The 13,671-nt window shown below is 48.1% G+C and overlaps 1 protein-coding gene across 1 annotated transcript; it reads right to left on the bottom strand.

Annotated features, from left to right (window-relative positions):
* Positions 1-839: 839 nt before the first annotated feature.
* On the bottom strand, positions 840-12,623 carry LOC140503731 (nectin-2-like). The gene is made up of 8 exons (XM_072607964.1): positions 11,954-12,623; positions 10,259-10,636; positions 9,260-9,556; positions 6,063-6,180; positions 5,268-5,416; positions 4,784-4,909; positions 3,661-3,692; positions 840-3,222 (listed from the first exon to the last, which is right to left on the bottom strand). The coding sequence occupies exons 1-8, from the start codon at positions 12,021-12,023 to the stop codon at positions 3,175-3,177; spliced, it is 1,218 nt and encodes a 405-aa protein (XP_072464065.1). The 5' UTR covers positions 12,024-12,623; the 3' UTR covers positions 840-3,174.
* Between the last annotated feature and the right edge of the window lie 1,048 nt (positions 12,624-13,671).

Below are 13,671 nucleotides of genomic sequence, written 5' to 3'. Positions count from 1 at the left end.
TTTGTTTGTGGAGGCAGTTGGGGTTAAGTGACTTGCCCAAGGTCACACAGCTAGTAAGTGTCTGTGGCCAGATTTGAACTTAAGTACTCTTGACTCAAGGGCTGGTGCTTTCTCCACTATGCCACCTAGCTGCCCTGCCTTTAGACTTTTTGCCCTTTCTTTGGCTGTCTTGACCTTTGCAGCATTAGCAACCAATTTCTTCTAACCCTTCCAGTATGGGAAGGAACCTGGTTAGCATCATGCTTCATGTCCATAGGGACAAGTTTTGTTTCAGCTATAATATGGCAGTCAACATTAAGGGAACCTCTAGTCTGGGCAGAATCTCCTATTGTGATTCTCAGTGATTCCCCTTTAGAAAGGTACCATCAGAAGAAAAGATGGGCTGGCTATGTGTCCAGAGCAACGGATAATGGATACTCAATAGGTAGCCCACAAGGAGACAAGAAAACTAAATGAAGATTCCTGCCTCTGGGAAGAATGTGGACAGGAAGTGTGCATGGGCTTCAATCCAACTGCTGGAAGGACTGCACACTAAAGAGATCTTTGTGGGGGAGGGGAGGTGGAGACAGAGGTCAGGAAGAGAAGTGAGGGCTTAGCAACTGGGAGATATCAAGGTGGTGGAGGTGGAGACCTCCTGTTAAACACATCCAATAATCATAGTCACATACACAAATCTGGGCCTGAAAGCGACTTGAGAGGTCCCATCATTCCTTAAGTGACAATTTGACCAGAAGATTGTAGGTTTTGGGATGGGAGAGGTCATCTAGCCCAACCCTTCACTTTACAGGGAAGTCAGTGACCCTGATCAAGGTCACATAAGCAGTAAGCATCAGAGGTGATGGGATCTGAACCAAGGTTTATTAGCTCCCCAGCCACGGCTTACTCTTCAACATCATACTCTAAGCAGATATCTTCGAATGGCTTCCACCCTGCCCTCCCCCTTGCCTTTCTCCTCTACGGTGAGAGCTGTCTCTTACCTACGTCCTGTCTTCAGCTTTCCATGCTGGGGACCCACATGGATGGCAGGAAGACTTTAATAATAAATTAAATTATAAATTATTAATAATAATTATAAAAATATTATGAGTCCTTCATGAGAAGGAGTCAGGTGCTGGAGTCTCTCAGCTGTTCTCCTTCATTCTTGAAGAGGACCAAAATGATATCAAGATGCCAGGGACAAGGTATAATGTGTCCTGGCTGTGGTTGATCAGATCAATGCGTCCAGAACTCTCTACCACAGGTCAGGCACATATAATCCATGTGAACAGTTGAAATGGATGAACATCTCGAATTTCTTTTGACCTATTTCAATTCTGCTTTGCATTATGCTACATGAACATAGTTCTTCAGAGAGACCTTGAGAATATCCTTGTATCGTTGCTTCTGACCACCATGTGAATGTTTACCCTGTGTGAGTTCTTCATGAAATTGTCTTTTAGGAAAACATATGTCTTGCATTTGAACCATGTGGCCAGCCCGTCAGAGTTGTGTTTTCTGAAGAAGAGTTTGAATACTTAGCAATTAAGTTAGAGAAAGGACCTCAGTATCTGGTACCTTATACTGCCAGGATCTTCCTAAGACAGTTCAAATGGAAGCGATTCAGTTTCCTGGCATGGCTCTAGTGGACTGTCCAGGTTTCCCAGGCATACAACAATGAGGTCAGTACAATGACTCTGTAGACCTTCAGTCTGGTAGTCAGGCTAATAGCTCTTCTCTCCTACACTTTTCTTTGGAGCCTCCCAAATACTGAGCTAGCTCTGGCAATGCGTGCATTAACCTCTTCATCAATGTGTACATCCCTGGAAAGCACATTGACCAGGAAAGCCAACTTATCCACAGCATTCAACATTTCTCCATTTAATGTAACCAGTGGTTCCACATATGGATAGTGTGGTGCTGGTGGATGGAGCACCTGTATTTTCTTGTATTAATTATTAGGCCAAAATTAGCACAAGCAGCAGAGAATCGATCCATCCTTTGTTGCATCTCAGCCTCAGAGATTGGACTGAGGGCACAATCATCTGTGAACTAAAGTCAAGCACCAACTCTCCTTCCACTTTAGTTCTGGCTTGTAGCTTTTTAAAGTTAAATAATTTACTATCAGTGCAGTAGCTGACTTTGTTGCCATGTTCATCCTCATTGAAGGCCTCTGACAACATGGCTGAAAACAAGCTATGTTCCAGGTGAATAAATATTGATTGAATGTATTTGCCACCTCAGGGCATCTAGAAAGGCATGAGGACTCCAAAACTGCCTTCATGGAATCCTCCCTAGCAATCTTCTAGCAAAGCTCTGTCTTGTAATGGAGAGATGGCTTCGTTTGACTCTTGGCCCTGACACATTTTAACTATGTAACTTCTGGAAAGTTTCTCTTTCTCTCTCTCTGCCTCAGTTTCCTCTTCTGTCAGAGGAGGCTAAGAATAAGTGCCCTACTTGACCTCCAGGGGATCAGGATAGGGAGTGAACAATAAAATTCTCTTTTTTTCCACTGGTTTAAAGTTTTCCAGATTTCTGTTCTTTCATCTTTAAGAATGAAGTCCTTTTCCCCGGTCCCCTTTTGGGACCTGGAGAGTTCTTTAGATTGGGGAGTTGCTATTATCAGTATAAATACTTAATAAATGAAAGGATCTAGAGTCTGGGACCTAGACCATCATTTTACAGAGGAGGAAAATGAGGCCCAGACAGAGGTGAATTGACTTCCCCGGAACACATGGCTTGTAAGCACCCAAGGGACTTCCTGGCTCCAGATCAAATGCTCTATCCACTTCATGCTTCTTGTCTCCATTTAGGAGAAGAGAGAAAAGAATGAATTTTTTTTTAAGAGTTGGAAGGGACTTCAGGGAGCATTTAGTTGAGAACTGGGTACAGCAACTGGTACATTGAGTAGATGCTTAATAAATGTTTGTGAGTTGATACCCTCTTTTTTTGGATGGGGAAGCTGAGGCCTGGAGGGAAGAAGGCTCTTGTCCATGGTCCTGGAGCCCCATTGGAGACCGGCAGGGGCAAAGAGTCAAGTCTCCTGATGCCTGGTGTGAGCCCTTCCCCTAGGCATCAGTCGGGGGACAGTGGGACCTTGGAGGCAGGGATGTCAGGGGATGGATGCTTCTTGTCTGGCCTGAGGAGATTCCAGGAGCCTGGGGTTTTGGTTGATGTCATCTGCTGTACTATTCTTGGTCAGCACGATGGACTGGTAGTGCAGGACACTGAAGTATAGGAGACTGCCTGCAAAAAACCAACAGGGTGTCGTTCATTTATGGGGCTCCTGACCCTCCCCCCGCCCCCTGCCCCGTGTGGGTCCTTTGTAGTCCCATAGCCCATAGAGCAGCAAGGGCCCTCATATCCCCACCCCGCAACACACACACACAGATACATGCACATGCATACACATATACACACACAGACATACAGACATACACATAGACACATACACATGCATACACACATACACACACATTCACACAAGCTTTTGACAGACTGATGAAGGTGAGTTATGTGCTAATTACTTCCTATATATGAAGATCCCTTGGCTCGGCCCTCTCCTTCCCTGAACCACTCAACTCACAACTTCCCTGACTTGGGCCTGGGGCTGCAGCCGGAACCTCTGCAGAGTCCCCTCTACCCTCTTCCTGCATCAAGGTAGAAAAAGTAGCTCCTTCTTACCCTATTAGGTGAATAGTTCTGACGGCCTTGACCTGGAGGAGTAAAGGAGGTTATGAATATATGACTGTTTAGTTCAGAGAGCAGAACATTGACTTGGGAGTCAGGAGACTTGTCTAGGTTCTCCTGCCAGCTCTGTCACTGACAAATGAATGGGATTGTGTACCTGATCTTTAAAGCTCTTCTCAGTTCTGACATCCCCTGCTCTAAGGCACCTCCCAACTCTGAAATCCCCTGTTCTAAGGCCCCTCCTAGCCCTGACATCCTCTGTTCTAAGGCCCCTCCCAGCCCTGACATCCCCTTCTCTAAGGCACCTCCCAACCCTGAAATCCCCTGTTCTCAGGCCCCTTCCAGCCCTGACATTCCCTGTTCTCAGACCCTTCCCAACCTTGACATCCCCTGCTCTAAGGACCCTCCCAGCCCTGACATCCCCTGCTCTAAGGCACCTCCCAGTCCTGACATCCCTTGCTTTAAGGCACTTCCCAGCCCTGACATCCCCTGTTCTTCAGCTCCTCTTGTCTTTGTCCCCCTCAGCACTCCCTCAGCTAACAGAGGAATCATAGTTGGGCTAATTGTTTGACTTTGGATGTCACTGAAATTCCCCTCAGTCTCAGTTTCCTCATTTGTAAAATGAGGAACTTGGCTTCTAAAATTCCTTTCCACACTTGATCTCAGTGCAAGCGTCACTGTGGGTCTGTCCTTGGCACCCCTCTGAGGATGATCCGTAAATTGGGGGAGGGGTTGGGAAGCTTCTTTCAGCACCAGAGAAGGGGAATTTGTACCGGACATCCAGGGTGTGGTCCCTAGATCTGTTGACTTAGGCCACTCTCTCCACACAGCTGATTTCACCTCAGTTTATCTGATGGTCTCTGGACCCACCCAGTAGCCTGTAGCCTCCTTTCCTGCTTCACTTGACTTGGTTTCCTTGCTTGCCTTCTGCTCTGTCCTCCATGAGGGGCCAGATGATCCCCATTCCTGTCCAATCCTTCCCTCCCCCCCCCATTCTCTTCTCACATTTAAACCATACTTGTCACCCTCTTCAGGGCTTTGGTTTTTTCAGGACCCATGGACAGCTAGGGTTAAACTCTGAGAAAGGAAATTTCTGGGGAGAGACTAGGTGACTCACCTGGGCACCTTCTGGTGCGCAGGCAATACACCAGAATGCCAGTCATGACAACCAAAGTCACGCACCCCAAGATGACCACCGTGATGACCACCACTTGTCCTGTGGATTCATTGGAAGTCAGTGTCTCTGGAAGGGAAGGAAGAGGGCCTTGTGTCAATCCCTCAACATTCCCAGATTTCATTTCCTCTTCTATAAAAGGGCTAGATTACATGATCTCTGAGGTCTCTTCTAGCTTGGTGTCTGTGATTTTATGATCCTATGTACTGTGACCCAGTTCCTGAAGATCTTTAGAGCCTCATTTCCCACTTCAGTAAAATGGGTGAGAATCATTTTAATCTCAGAGGGTGTGGGGAGGGGAGTGTGCTGGGCACCCACAGCACTGCTGAGTATCTTTAGGGGGATGTGGGTTTCCCAGAGTCCCAGGAACTCCTCATCTTGTTTCTGAGGATCTCTCCCACCCACTTCTCCTGGGCCTCCCTCTCACCTTTGACATGGATGGTTCGATTAGCCCATCCTGTGCCCACAGGATTAGTGACTTGGCAGATGAAAGTAGTGTTGACTGACCAGTCCACAGGGTGGATGATGAGCTTGGAGCCATTAGACACAGCTGTTGAAGGAAGGGAACCAGAAGCCCTGAGGGAGAAGATGACAGATGAGACATCTTACCTTATCTTCAGAACCCTGATGTCAGACTTTTCATCCCCCCCATCAACCTCAGAGACCCAAGAATGCTTCTGGTGCCTTTGGAGAACCCCCTAGAATACTGCCCCAGTCTGGCGTGGTGAGAAGAGTGTTGCATCTGGGCTTGGAGACTTGGGTTGGCATCTCCACTATGACTATCTCCCTTTTTTTCTGACTGTGGGCAAAGCATTACCCTGCCGACCCTCAGTTTTCTCCTCTGTAAAGTTGGTGAGAATATGTAAACTAGGAACTAGGGTCATAGATGTAGAGCTAGAGGTGACCATAGAGGTCCTCAAAGCCAATGCCCTCATTTTCCAGATGTGCAAACTCAGGCCCAAAGAGGTTGCCTGACGTCACACCAATAGTGAAACAAAGAGCCAGAATATGAACCCAGTGCCTCTGACTCCAAATCCATTGCCCTCTCTGGCCTCTCTTAGATTATTTGCTAAAATTCTTTCTAGGTCTAAATTCCACGATCTTTTCCTCCCTACTTAGGGACCCAGTGTCTCCTCAGGGTCTCGGTCAGCAGACCCTACCACTCCAGTGCACAGCCTAGTTGGGGACCCAGGTGTCCAGGTGTCCAGCCCCTAGGACTCACGTGCTCCAGTTATAGGACATGGGCTTGGGGTTGCTTTGGGCATTGCAGATTAGGGAGGTTTCCTCTCGTCCATAATACCAGTCTTCATCATAGCTTGAGATAGATACCTCAGGGGAATCTGGGGAGAGAGAGGAAGGTGAGGGAGCCCTCAGGGAGGTGGGAGGGGTGGCCAGTTCTCCAGATAGAGGGGCAGGAAGTTGTGGTTCTAGAATTGTAGAGCCATAGGGACATAGATTTGGACCCACAGGGGACCTTGGATGTCATGTGGTCCAATTCCCTCATTTTACAGATAGGGAGACTGAGGCTCCCTAAACCACTCCACTTCCCTTATGATCACATTTAATGGTAGCCAACATTTATGTGGCATTTGAAGAGTCGCCAGATCCTTGACATTCTTTTTCTCATTGAGATCCTGGCAACTGTGGGAGGCCAGGCCCAGGGGCCTCTGATCTCATCCTTGAAGATTAATAATAATAAAAAACATGCTAACAATGAACAGATAGGTCTTTAAAGTTGGCAAGGCGCTCTCTCATTGGATGTTCAAACAACCCTGTGAGATGGGTGGTACTATGATCTCCATTTACAGGTGAGAAAGCTGAGGCCCAGTGCAATTCAAAAGCCCAGAGTCACACAGCTGGAAAGTGTCTGAGCAGGATTCGAACTCAGGTCTAGCATGACTCCAGGTGCACCATTCTCTCCACTGTGCTAGCTCCCTGCCCGTCCAGACCACCCATCCCAGGACCTCCTTGTCCCATGTCCTCCACCCTGTTCAGCTGTCGTGGGTCTGTCTAAGGTGTCCAGGGCTCTTGCTTTCCTTCAACATGGCACAGTCACAGGGTGAAGGATCCTCAGTTAGCCCTTCAGCTCATCTCATGACCAGACTCCTGGTATTATAGAAAAGGAAGCTGAAGTGAACCTTAGAGCTGACTTTTGAGCCTCAGGTTTTCCTGGGTCCGAGTGCAATGTTCCTACCTTTACCCCCTCAGTTTAACACTAACAAACCATCCTGGGGTGGGGGAGAGTTTTTCTAGGCCCAGGGATGAACTTTTCCTTCCTTGCACATGCAAAAATGGAGAGGCTCTGGTTTAGAGTGATCTGGTGTAGACATTGTTTTGGGGGTCACTGTGAACAGTTTGAGAATACTGCCATAGGGAATGTTTAGGGGAGGATTCAGCATTTCTAGTGCACCAGAGGAGCAGCTTGAACAGTAACTAGGGGAGCCAGTGTAGACAGACACTGACCTGGAGGCAGTCACTGATGGTGTCTAGGCAATTGAAGTATATGGGATTTAGAGTGTGTGTCAGTGTAAATGGTACCCAAGCTGGCATAGATTCTGTCCAACAGGAGGAAATCAATATAGATAGTGCCCCAAATTAGTACAGACAAGGGGAGCTGGTGTAGTGTGTGTGTGTGTGTATGTGTGTGTGTGTGTGTGTGTGTGTGTGTGTGTGCGGCCACTTACCTCACCCCTGGCTTTCTGGCCATAATCCCAAGGCCTGCCGGGGGATTCCCAAGGGAGTGTGGGAAACCACAGAAATTACACTCCTGAAAACCCATGCCCCGTCATTTAAAGAAGTTGGGGTGGGGAGTCAGGGAGGGGACTCAGGGCTGTATTGTCACTTCCTGCAAATTCCCCAGGCTCTTTTCAAAGCCCAGAAGGCAAACCTACAAAGAAATGGCCTTATCATGTTTCCATCTGGGTCATTCAGAAAGAATGAAAGAATGGCATGGGGTGGGAGTGGGGGGGCCTGAGGATCTGGGTTGGAACGCTAGCTCTGTGACTTAGTCACTGAATGGCCTTGGACAGTCAGATGACATAGGGGGAAAGAGCACTGGAGGCAGGAAGACCTGAGTTCAAATCCAACCTCAGACACATACTAGCTGTGTGACCCTGGGCAAGTCACTTACCCCAAGTTTGCCTCAGTTTCCTCATCTGTAATGAGGATAACAATAGAGCCTCTCTTCCAGGATTGTCGTAAACATAAAATTAAATGAAAACAAAATCCAATACTTTCGAGGCATCTCCAGGATCTTTGGCTGGAGGAAAGAGGGTCTATAGCCAGAAAGAGCAGAGGAGCAGGATGCATGGGAATCTAGGGAAACACCTAGGTTCTAGATCCCTTTTACTTGCTCCAAGGGCTAGGTGTAGGGCCTTTCTCACCAGGGAAGTAGGTGTCATTTGATGTAGACAATGTCTAGGGGCATTAGGCTGACCTTGAAGTTAGGAAGACCTGGCTTCAAATCCTGCCTCTGAACCTGCCCGACTGTGTGGCCATGGGTAAGTCATTTCCCTAGTTTCTTCATTTGGTGTTTTGCAAAGCTTAAAGCAGTGTATAAGTATCTGTTACTAACTGATATTATGGGGGAGAGCATTTGGAGAGGTCACGGTACACACCGTACGTAGTCTGAGGCTTAAGGTTTCTGAACTTGGGGTCCGTGAAATTGGACACAATTAGATAATTGGATAATTAGTATCTTTGTTCTCCTAATTATTTGCTTGAACATTTAAGCATATCATTCTGAGAAGGATCCATGTGCTTCACCAGTCTGCCAAAGGTAGCCAGAAAACACACACACATGCACACATGCACATACACACACGCACATACCACATACGCACATGCCTGCAAGCACACACACATGCACACACAGACAAAGATGGGGTGGCCCTGGTCTAGAGTGAGCTGGTGTAGGTGTCTTGGGGGTCACTGTTGACAACAGTTTGAGAATATTGCCATAGACAACTGTTTCCAGTGCAACAGAGGATCAGCTTGGACAGTTCCTGGGGGAGTGAGTGTAGACAGGCACCTACCTGGAGGCAGTCACTGATGGTATCTAGGGACCTGAAGCATATGGGATTTAGAGGGTATGTCAGTGTAGATGGTACCCAAGCTAGTATACATTCTAACCAAGGAGGGGAAATCAATATAGCTAGTACCCCAAATCAGTATAGATGGGGTTGGTGCAGTGTGTGTGTGTGTGTGTGTGTGTGTGTGTGTGTGTGTGTGTGTATGTGTGTGTGTATATGTGAATCAGTGTAGATGCTGCCTGGGGAAGGAGAGGGTCAGTGTGGACCACTGAATTGGACCTGGTTAGACAGTGCGTTTGAGGTCAATGGGAGCAAGTATAGACCTCCCCCAAGACAGCTGGTGTAGATAATAGTGGGGCTCACAACTTAGTGGGAGGGGGTCACTCACATTTCACAACTAGGGTGACAGGCAGCAGGGCAGGGTTCCTGAAGGTCTCATGCTCCACCTTACAAGTGACCTTCTTCCCATCCATTTGGGCTGTAGGAATGAGGGTCAAGTGGCTGGTGACAGTTAAGGTGTCAGAGGACGGTCCTGCTGTCCTGGTCTCATTGTTCTGGCCAGCTAGTGGAGAGGACCAGTAGATTCGAGCAGGAGGGCGTCCCCCACTGGAGACACAGGTGGCCATAGTCATGGGGGTTGGGCCCAAGGTCACCTCATGGGCCTCTGCATGGTTCTTAGGTTCAGCTGGGAGAGAGGTGAAAAGTTAAATAAGTCAAGAGATGGTTGTGGAGCTTGGGAATGTATCCACCCCTTTCTTTGGGTCTTAGTTTCCACATCCACAAAATGGGGAGGTGGGACTAGTGCTCTTTCAACCTAAGATTCAATATTCTTCACCTACATTCTTAAGTTTCAGCTAGTCTGAACAGTCTATGTTCTATGTTCTAGCATTCTAAGTGCCCTTCTCTATTCCTGTTTGGAATTCTATGTTTTATGCTCTATGAGATCCCTGCCTCGACTCTGATGTTCAGTGTTCTATGTTCTAAGATCCCTCCCAGCTTAGAGCATTCTATATTCTAAGGTTCCTCTCAGCACTGACATTTGATGTTCTAAGGTCCCTCTCAGCTTAGAAGTTCTATGTTCTAAGGTACCTTCTAGCTCTGGCAGTCTGTGTCCCATGTTCTAAGTTTTGACCTAATTCTGACATGAATATAAGTAAGAGAAGATTGAACCAGACATTTAAGCCTCATTTCAGCTCTAGGTTTGAGGTCTCCGGAGAATCATGAGAGGTCAGTGGGAGAGATCCTTGAGGGACCAATGAAGTCCTTTCTTCAGGACCTGGGCATCCTCCACCCTCTACTCTCCTCCCAGAGTCCTAGGTGACTGCCTTCCAGGCACACTCAGGTCCCCTTTGCTTCCTCTCCCTCCTTCCCCTGGGTTCTCACTTACCCAGAACTCTAAGCAGTGTGGTGCCTTTGCTATTCCCCCCAGGGAAAGTTGCAAACTCGCAGGTATAATTGGCCTCATCCTCTGCCCTCAGATCCCGAATGACCAGGGTGGCATCCTGGAACTCTGAACCTGGACCCTGGCTCTGGGAAATGAAAGCCAGGCGTTCCTCACCAGGTCCTGTGCTGGGGAAACCAGCACCGTGGGTTGGGTGGAAGACGGCTATGCTCAAGCTGCCACTGGTCTGGTCATGGCGTTGCCAAGTCACCTGAGACACCTGGACATTGACTTCCCCAGGCCCCAGGTGGCATGGAAGCTGCACCTCCTTTCCCAGGAGACCATGGACCACTGAAGACACATATACCTGCACCGTTTGAGTTGCTGAGCAGGAGGAGGGGTGGGGATTGGGGAGAAGAGAAAGGAGAAGTATATTAGGGGCTGAGATTGGCATTGGTCTGGGGGGTGGGGTGGGAGTAGAGAAGGGGAGAGGGGTCAGGGATCAAAATGGTGGAGAGAAGACACAACTTTGAGGTCCTCCAGGCCTCTAGTATTTCATGCTCTGAGGTTCCTCCCAACCCTGACATTCTAAGGTCTCTTCCAGTTCCATATTTCCATGTTCTGAAGGTCCTCCCAATATTGTCATTTTATATTCTAAGGTTCCACCTAGTTCTGACATTCTATGTTCTAAGCTCTCAGGTTCCTTTTAGCTTTGATATCCTGTGTTCCAAGGTCTCTCCCAGCTTTGACATTCTCTTTTCTATTTGCTGAGGTGGCATCCTATGGTAGTCAATGGCAGGGCCACTGGGGAGGATTAAATGCTGGGGAAGGGGGTTCAACAGAGGCCAGGAGGTTATCAAGAAATGGAAGGTCAGAGAGAAAGAGGAGGAGAGTTGGTGTGTGTGTGTGTGTGTGTATGTGTGTGTGTGTGTGTGTGTGTGTGTGTGTGTGTGTATGTGTGTGGCAGGATTTAAATAGGAATCCGGAGGCTCTGAGGGGAAGGTCGGGGTGATTGAGGCTCAAGGAGATGGTGCTGATGTGGAATTGTCTGGGGAGATGATGAGAGAGAAGCTCCTCTGTCCCTCATTCCCCCAAAGGACAGAGCATTCATTGAAGAGGCCCTGGGGATCCTTCTCCTTCTAGGTCTGTGATCTTCAGAATGAAGGTCCTGAGACAGGAAGACCGCACTGGCATCCCTGGGGTGAGGGGTGGGCGTGCTTATGTCTGTAGGGTCAGGAGCCTTAGGTCTGCCTAGTGGAAGGGAAGGGCAGGGCTGGGAGGGAAGGGCTGTCTCAGCAAAGGGTGTGAGTCAGCGGTGAGCTAAGTCAGGTCACTTATCACCTCTCAGGCTACACATTTTGTCTCTGGGTTATTCTTGGAAAGTGAAACTGACTCCTAAATGACGCTGCCGGGAAATCTCCCTCTTTCCCACACCTAGGAGCCCAGGACTCGTTGCTCCCCTGGAGTAGGGCAGGTGGGCTGGTGGAGGTATTTCATTTCTCCCGGGAAGCATCCTGGAGGGCTGGGGTGGGGTGGGGTATGATAGGGGGTCTGGTCACTCTCTCCTCCTGCCCTGTTAAGGGTGAGCTGAGGTGGAGGGAGCCGACTTTCAGCCGCTGGGGTATGGGATAGGGGCAGGGGGAACGAGCCACGTGGGGTAGGTTAATTGAGGTCTGAGACCTGCGGTGTTTTCTGACTTACCGGCTCCCAGTTGTGCAGCAAGCAGCAGCAGCAACAGCGCGGGGAGGGCCAGGGTGCTGGCCTGGGCCATCAGGGTCTCTTGTGACCCCTGCCAAATCCCTGACTGGTCAGTCTCTGTCTGTCCCGGGCTGGATGTCACTCTCCGATCCGATTCTCAGTCTCTCTTTGCCTTGGAGCCACTCTCCTCCCCCTGGACTCCAGGCTCCACCCCGGAAAAATTCCTTGTACAGTCCCGGAAGCACTGCCCTTGCCTCCCACACCGCTCCCACCTCCCTCTCACTCTGGGATTCTTCACTTGTCTGTCGCCCTCTTTCTGTCTACTCCCCCCAAATCTTTTTGAGAATCAGAGCATTTCAGAACCTGTAAAGACCTCTGGGGAGACGGCTCGGGTTCAGATCTCACCGCAGATAGTACCTCTATGGACAAGTCACCCTACTTGTCTTTGCCTCAGTTTCCTCATCTGTAAAATGAAGGTTGAGAGAGACTAGCAGGTCTCCGAGGTCCTATCCAGCTCTAAATAGGGGATCTTTTGTTGCATTTCTGCCTCCAGTCCCATGCGAGAATCCCCAGTACAGCTCTTCGGACAGAGGGCAACCAGGTTTCAGCTGAACATCTCTGGTGGCAGAGAGCCCACCGGCTCCCGCGATAACCTGTTTCGCTTTTTAACATTTCTGATTAGAAAAATGTCCCTTAAATGTGCTAGGAAACTCCTTTCTGGCTTTCTAACCCACTTTGCTTTTCGTTCTGCCCCACCTGGGGCTGCCGGAAGTCAGTTTTGTATAAACAGTCAACCAGAGATAGGGGATTCCCCCCAGACATTCCCAGGGGTGACTGGGATTAAAAAGAGGAAATGTTTTATGCTTATTTTTACCCACTGGAATCCCAGCCATGATAGCCAGGGACAACAAGGGGAAGTTATCAGGAGGCAGATTTAGTAGCTATATAAGGAAATAACTTCTTACTTTGAGGTTTGCAAAATGCATTCAGTATCCTGTGAGGCAGATAATATTTTACTTCCATTTTACAGGTAAAGAAATTGAGGCCCAGAGAGCTTAAATAACCGACTCAAGGTAACGCAGATAAGAACAGATTATATTTCCATCGTGCTCCAAGGTCCAAGAAGCATTTTCTACCCAATCCCTTTTGTAAGAAGGGTTTCTTCACTCTGTGTTGTGTGGTATATATTCTTTTATTTATACTTTCTCTGATTTTTGTTTGTTATCTGGCTAAGTGGGTTTATGTATTATTTGTTATGTGTATTTATGGTGAAACTGGCATTTGATGGGAAGAAAATCTAGCCTTGGAGATATCTATATGAATAAATAAAAATATATATAACATAGGTAATGGTATACAAAATATGAAATATACATACACACACACATATGTACATACACACATACATACATCTATATGCATGCACACACAGAGCTTGGGGCTCTCCTTTCCTATGGAACAGTAGTGATCAGGAGTGTCACTTGAACCTAAAAATGACTTCTCCTAGAATAACAACATTTAAGGGAGCAGATAGATATAATTTTCGCCTCTCTATGAAGAGAGCAGAGTGGACAGCCTCTGGTTCCAACCTCCTGTTTTCCCTCCTGGCAGGAATCAGTCTTCCTCGAACAAGGGTGGAAGGGGGAGGCACTTCCTTTGAGATAAACTCATGTAGATACACATAACTTACATGGGCAAAATCAAAATCATCCCCACACCGC

The sequence above is a fragment of the Notamacropus eugenii genome, chromosome 5 (genome assembly GCF_028372415.1).
Source record: "Notamacropus eugenii isolate mMacEug1 chromosome 5, mMacEug1.pri_v2, whole genome shotgun sequence".
Classification (NCBI taxonomy): domain Eukaryota; kingdom Metazoa; phylum Chordata; class Mammalia; order Diprotodontia; family Macropodidae; genus Notamacropus; species Notamacropus eugenii.
Note: the sequence above shows the minus strand (reverse complement) of the source record. Positions and strands in the feature narration are given on the sequence as shown.

Excerpts from the sequence above, each read along its gene's own strand:
- LOC140503731 (XM_072607964.1), bottom strand. The coding sequence starts at position 12,023 with ATGGCCCAGGCCAGCACCCTGGCCCTCCCCGCGCTGTTGCTGCTGCTG. Across the intron at positions 9,557-10,258 it reads CACACTGCTTAGAGTTCTGG|CTGAACCTAAGAACCATGCA; the intron begins GTAAGTGAGAAC and ends CCTCTCTCCCAG. Across the intron at positions 4,910-5,267 it reads TCGAACCATCCATGTCAAAG|AGACACTGACTTCCAATGAA; the intron begins GTGAGAGGGAGG and ends CTTCCCTTCCAG.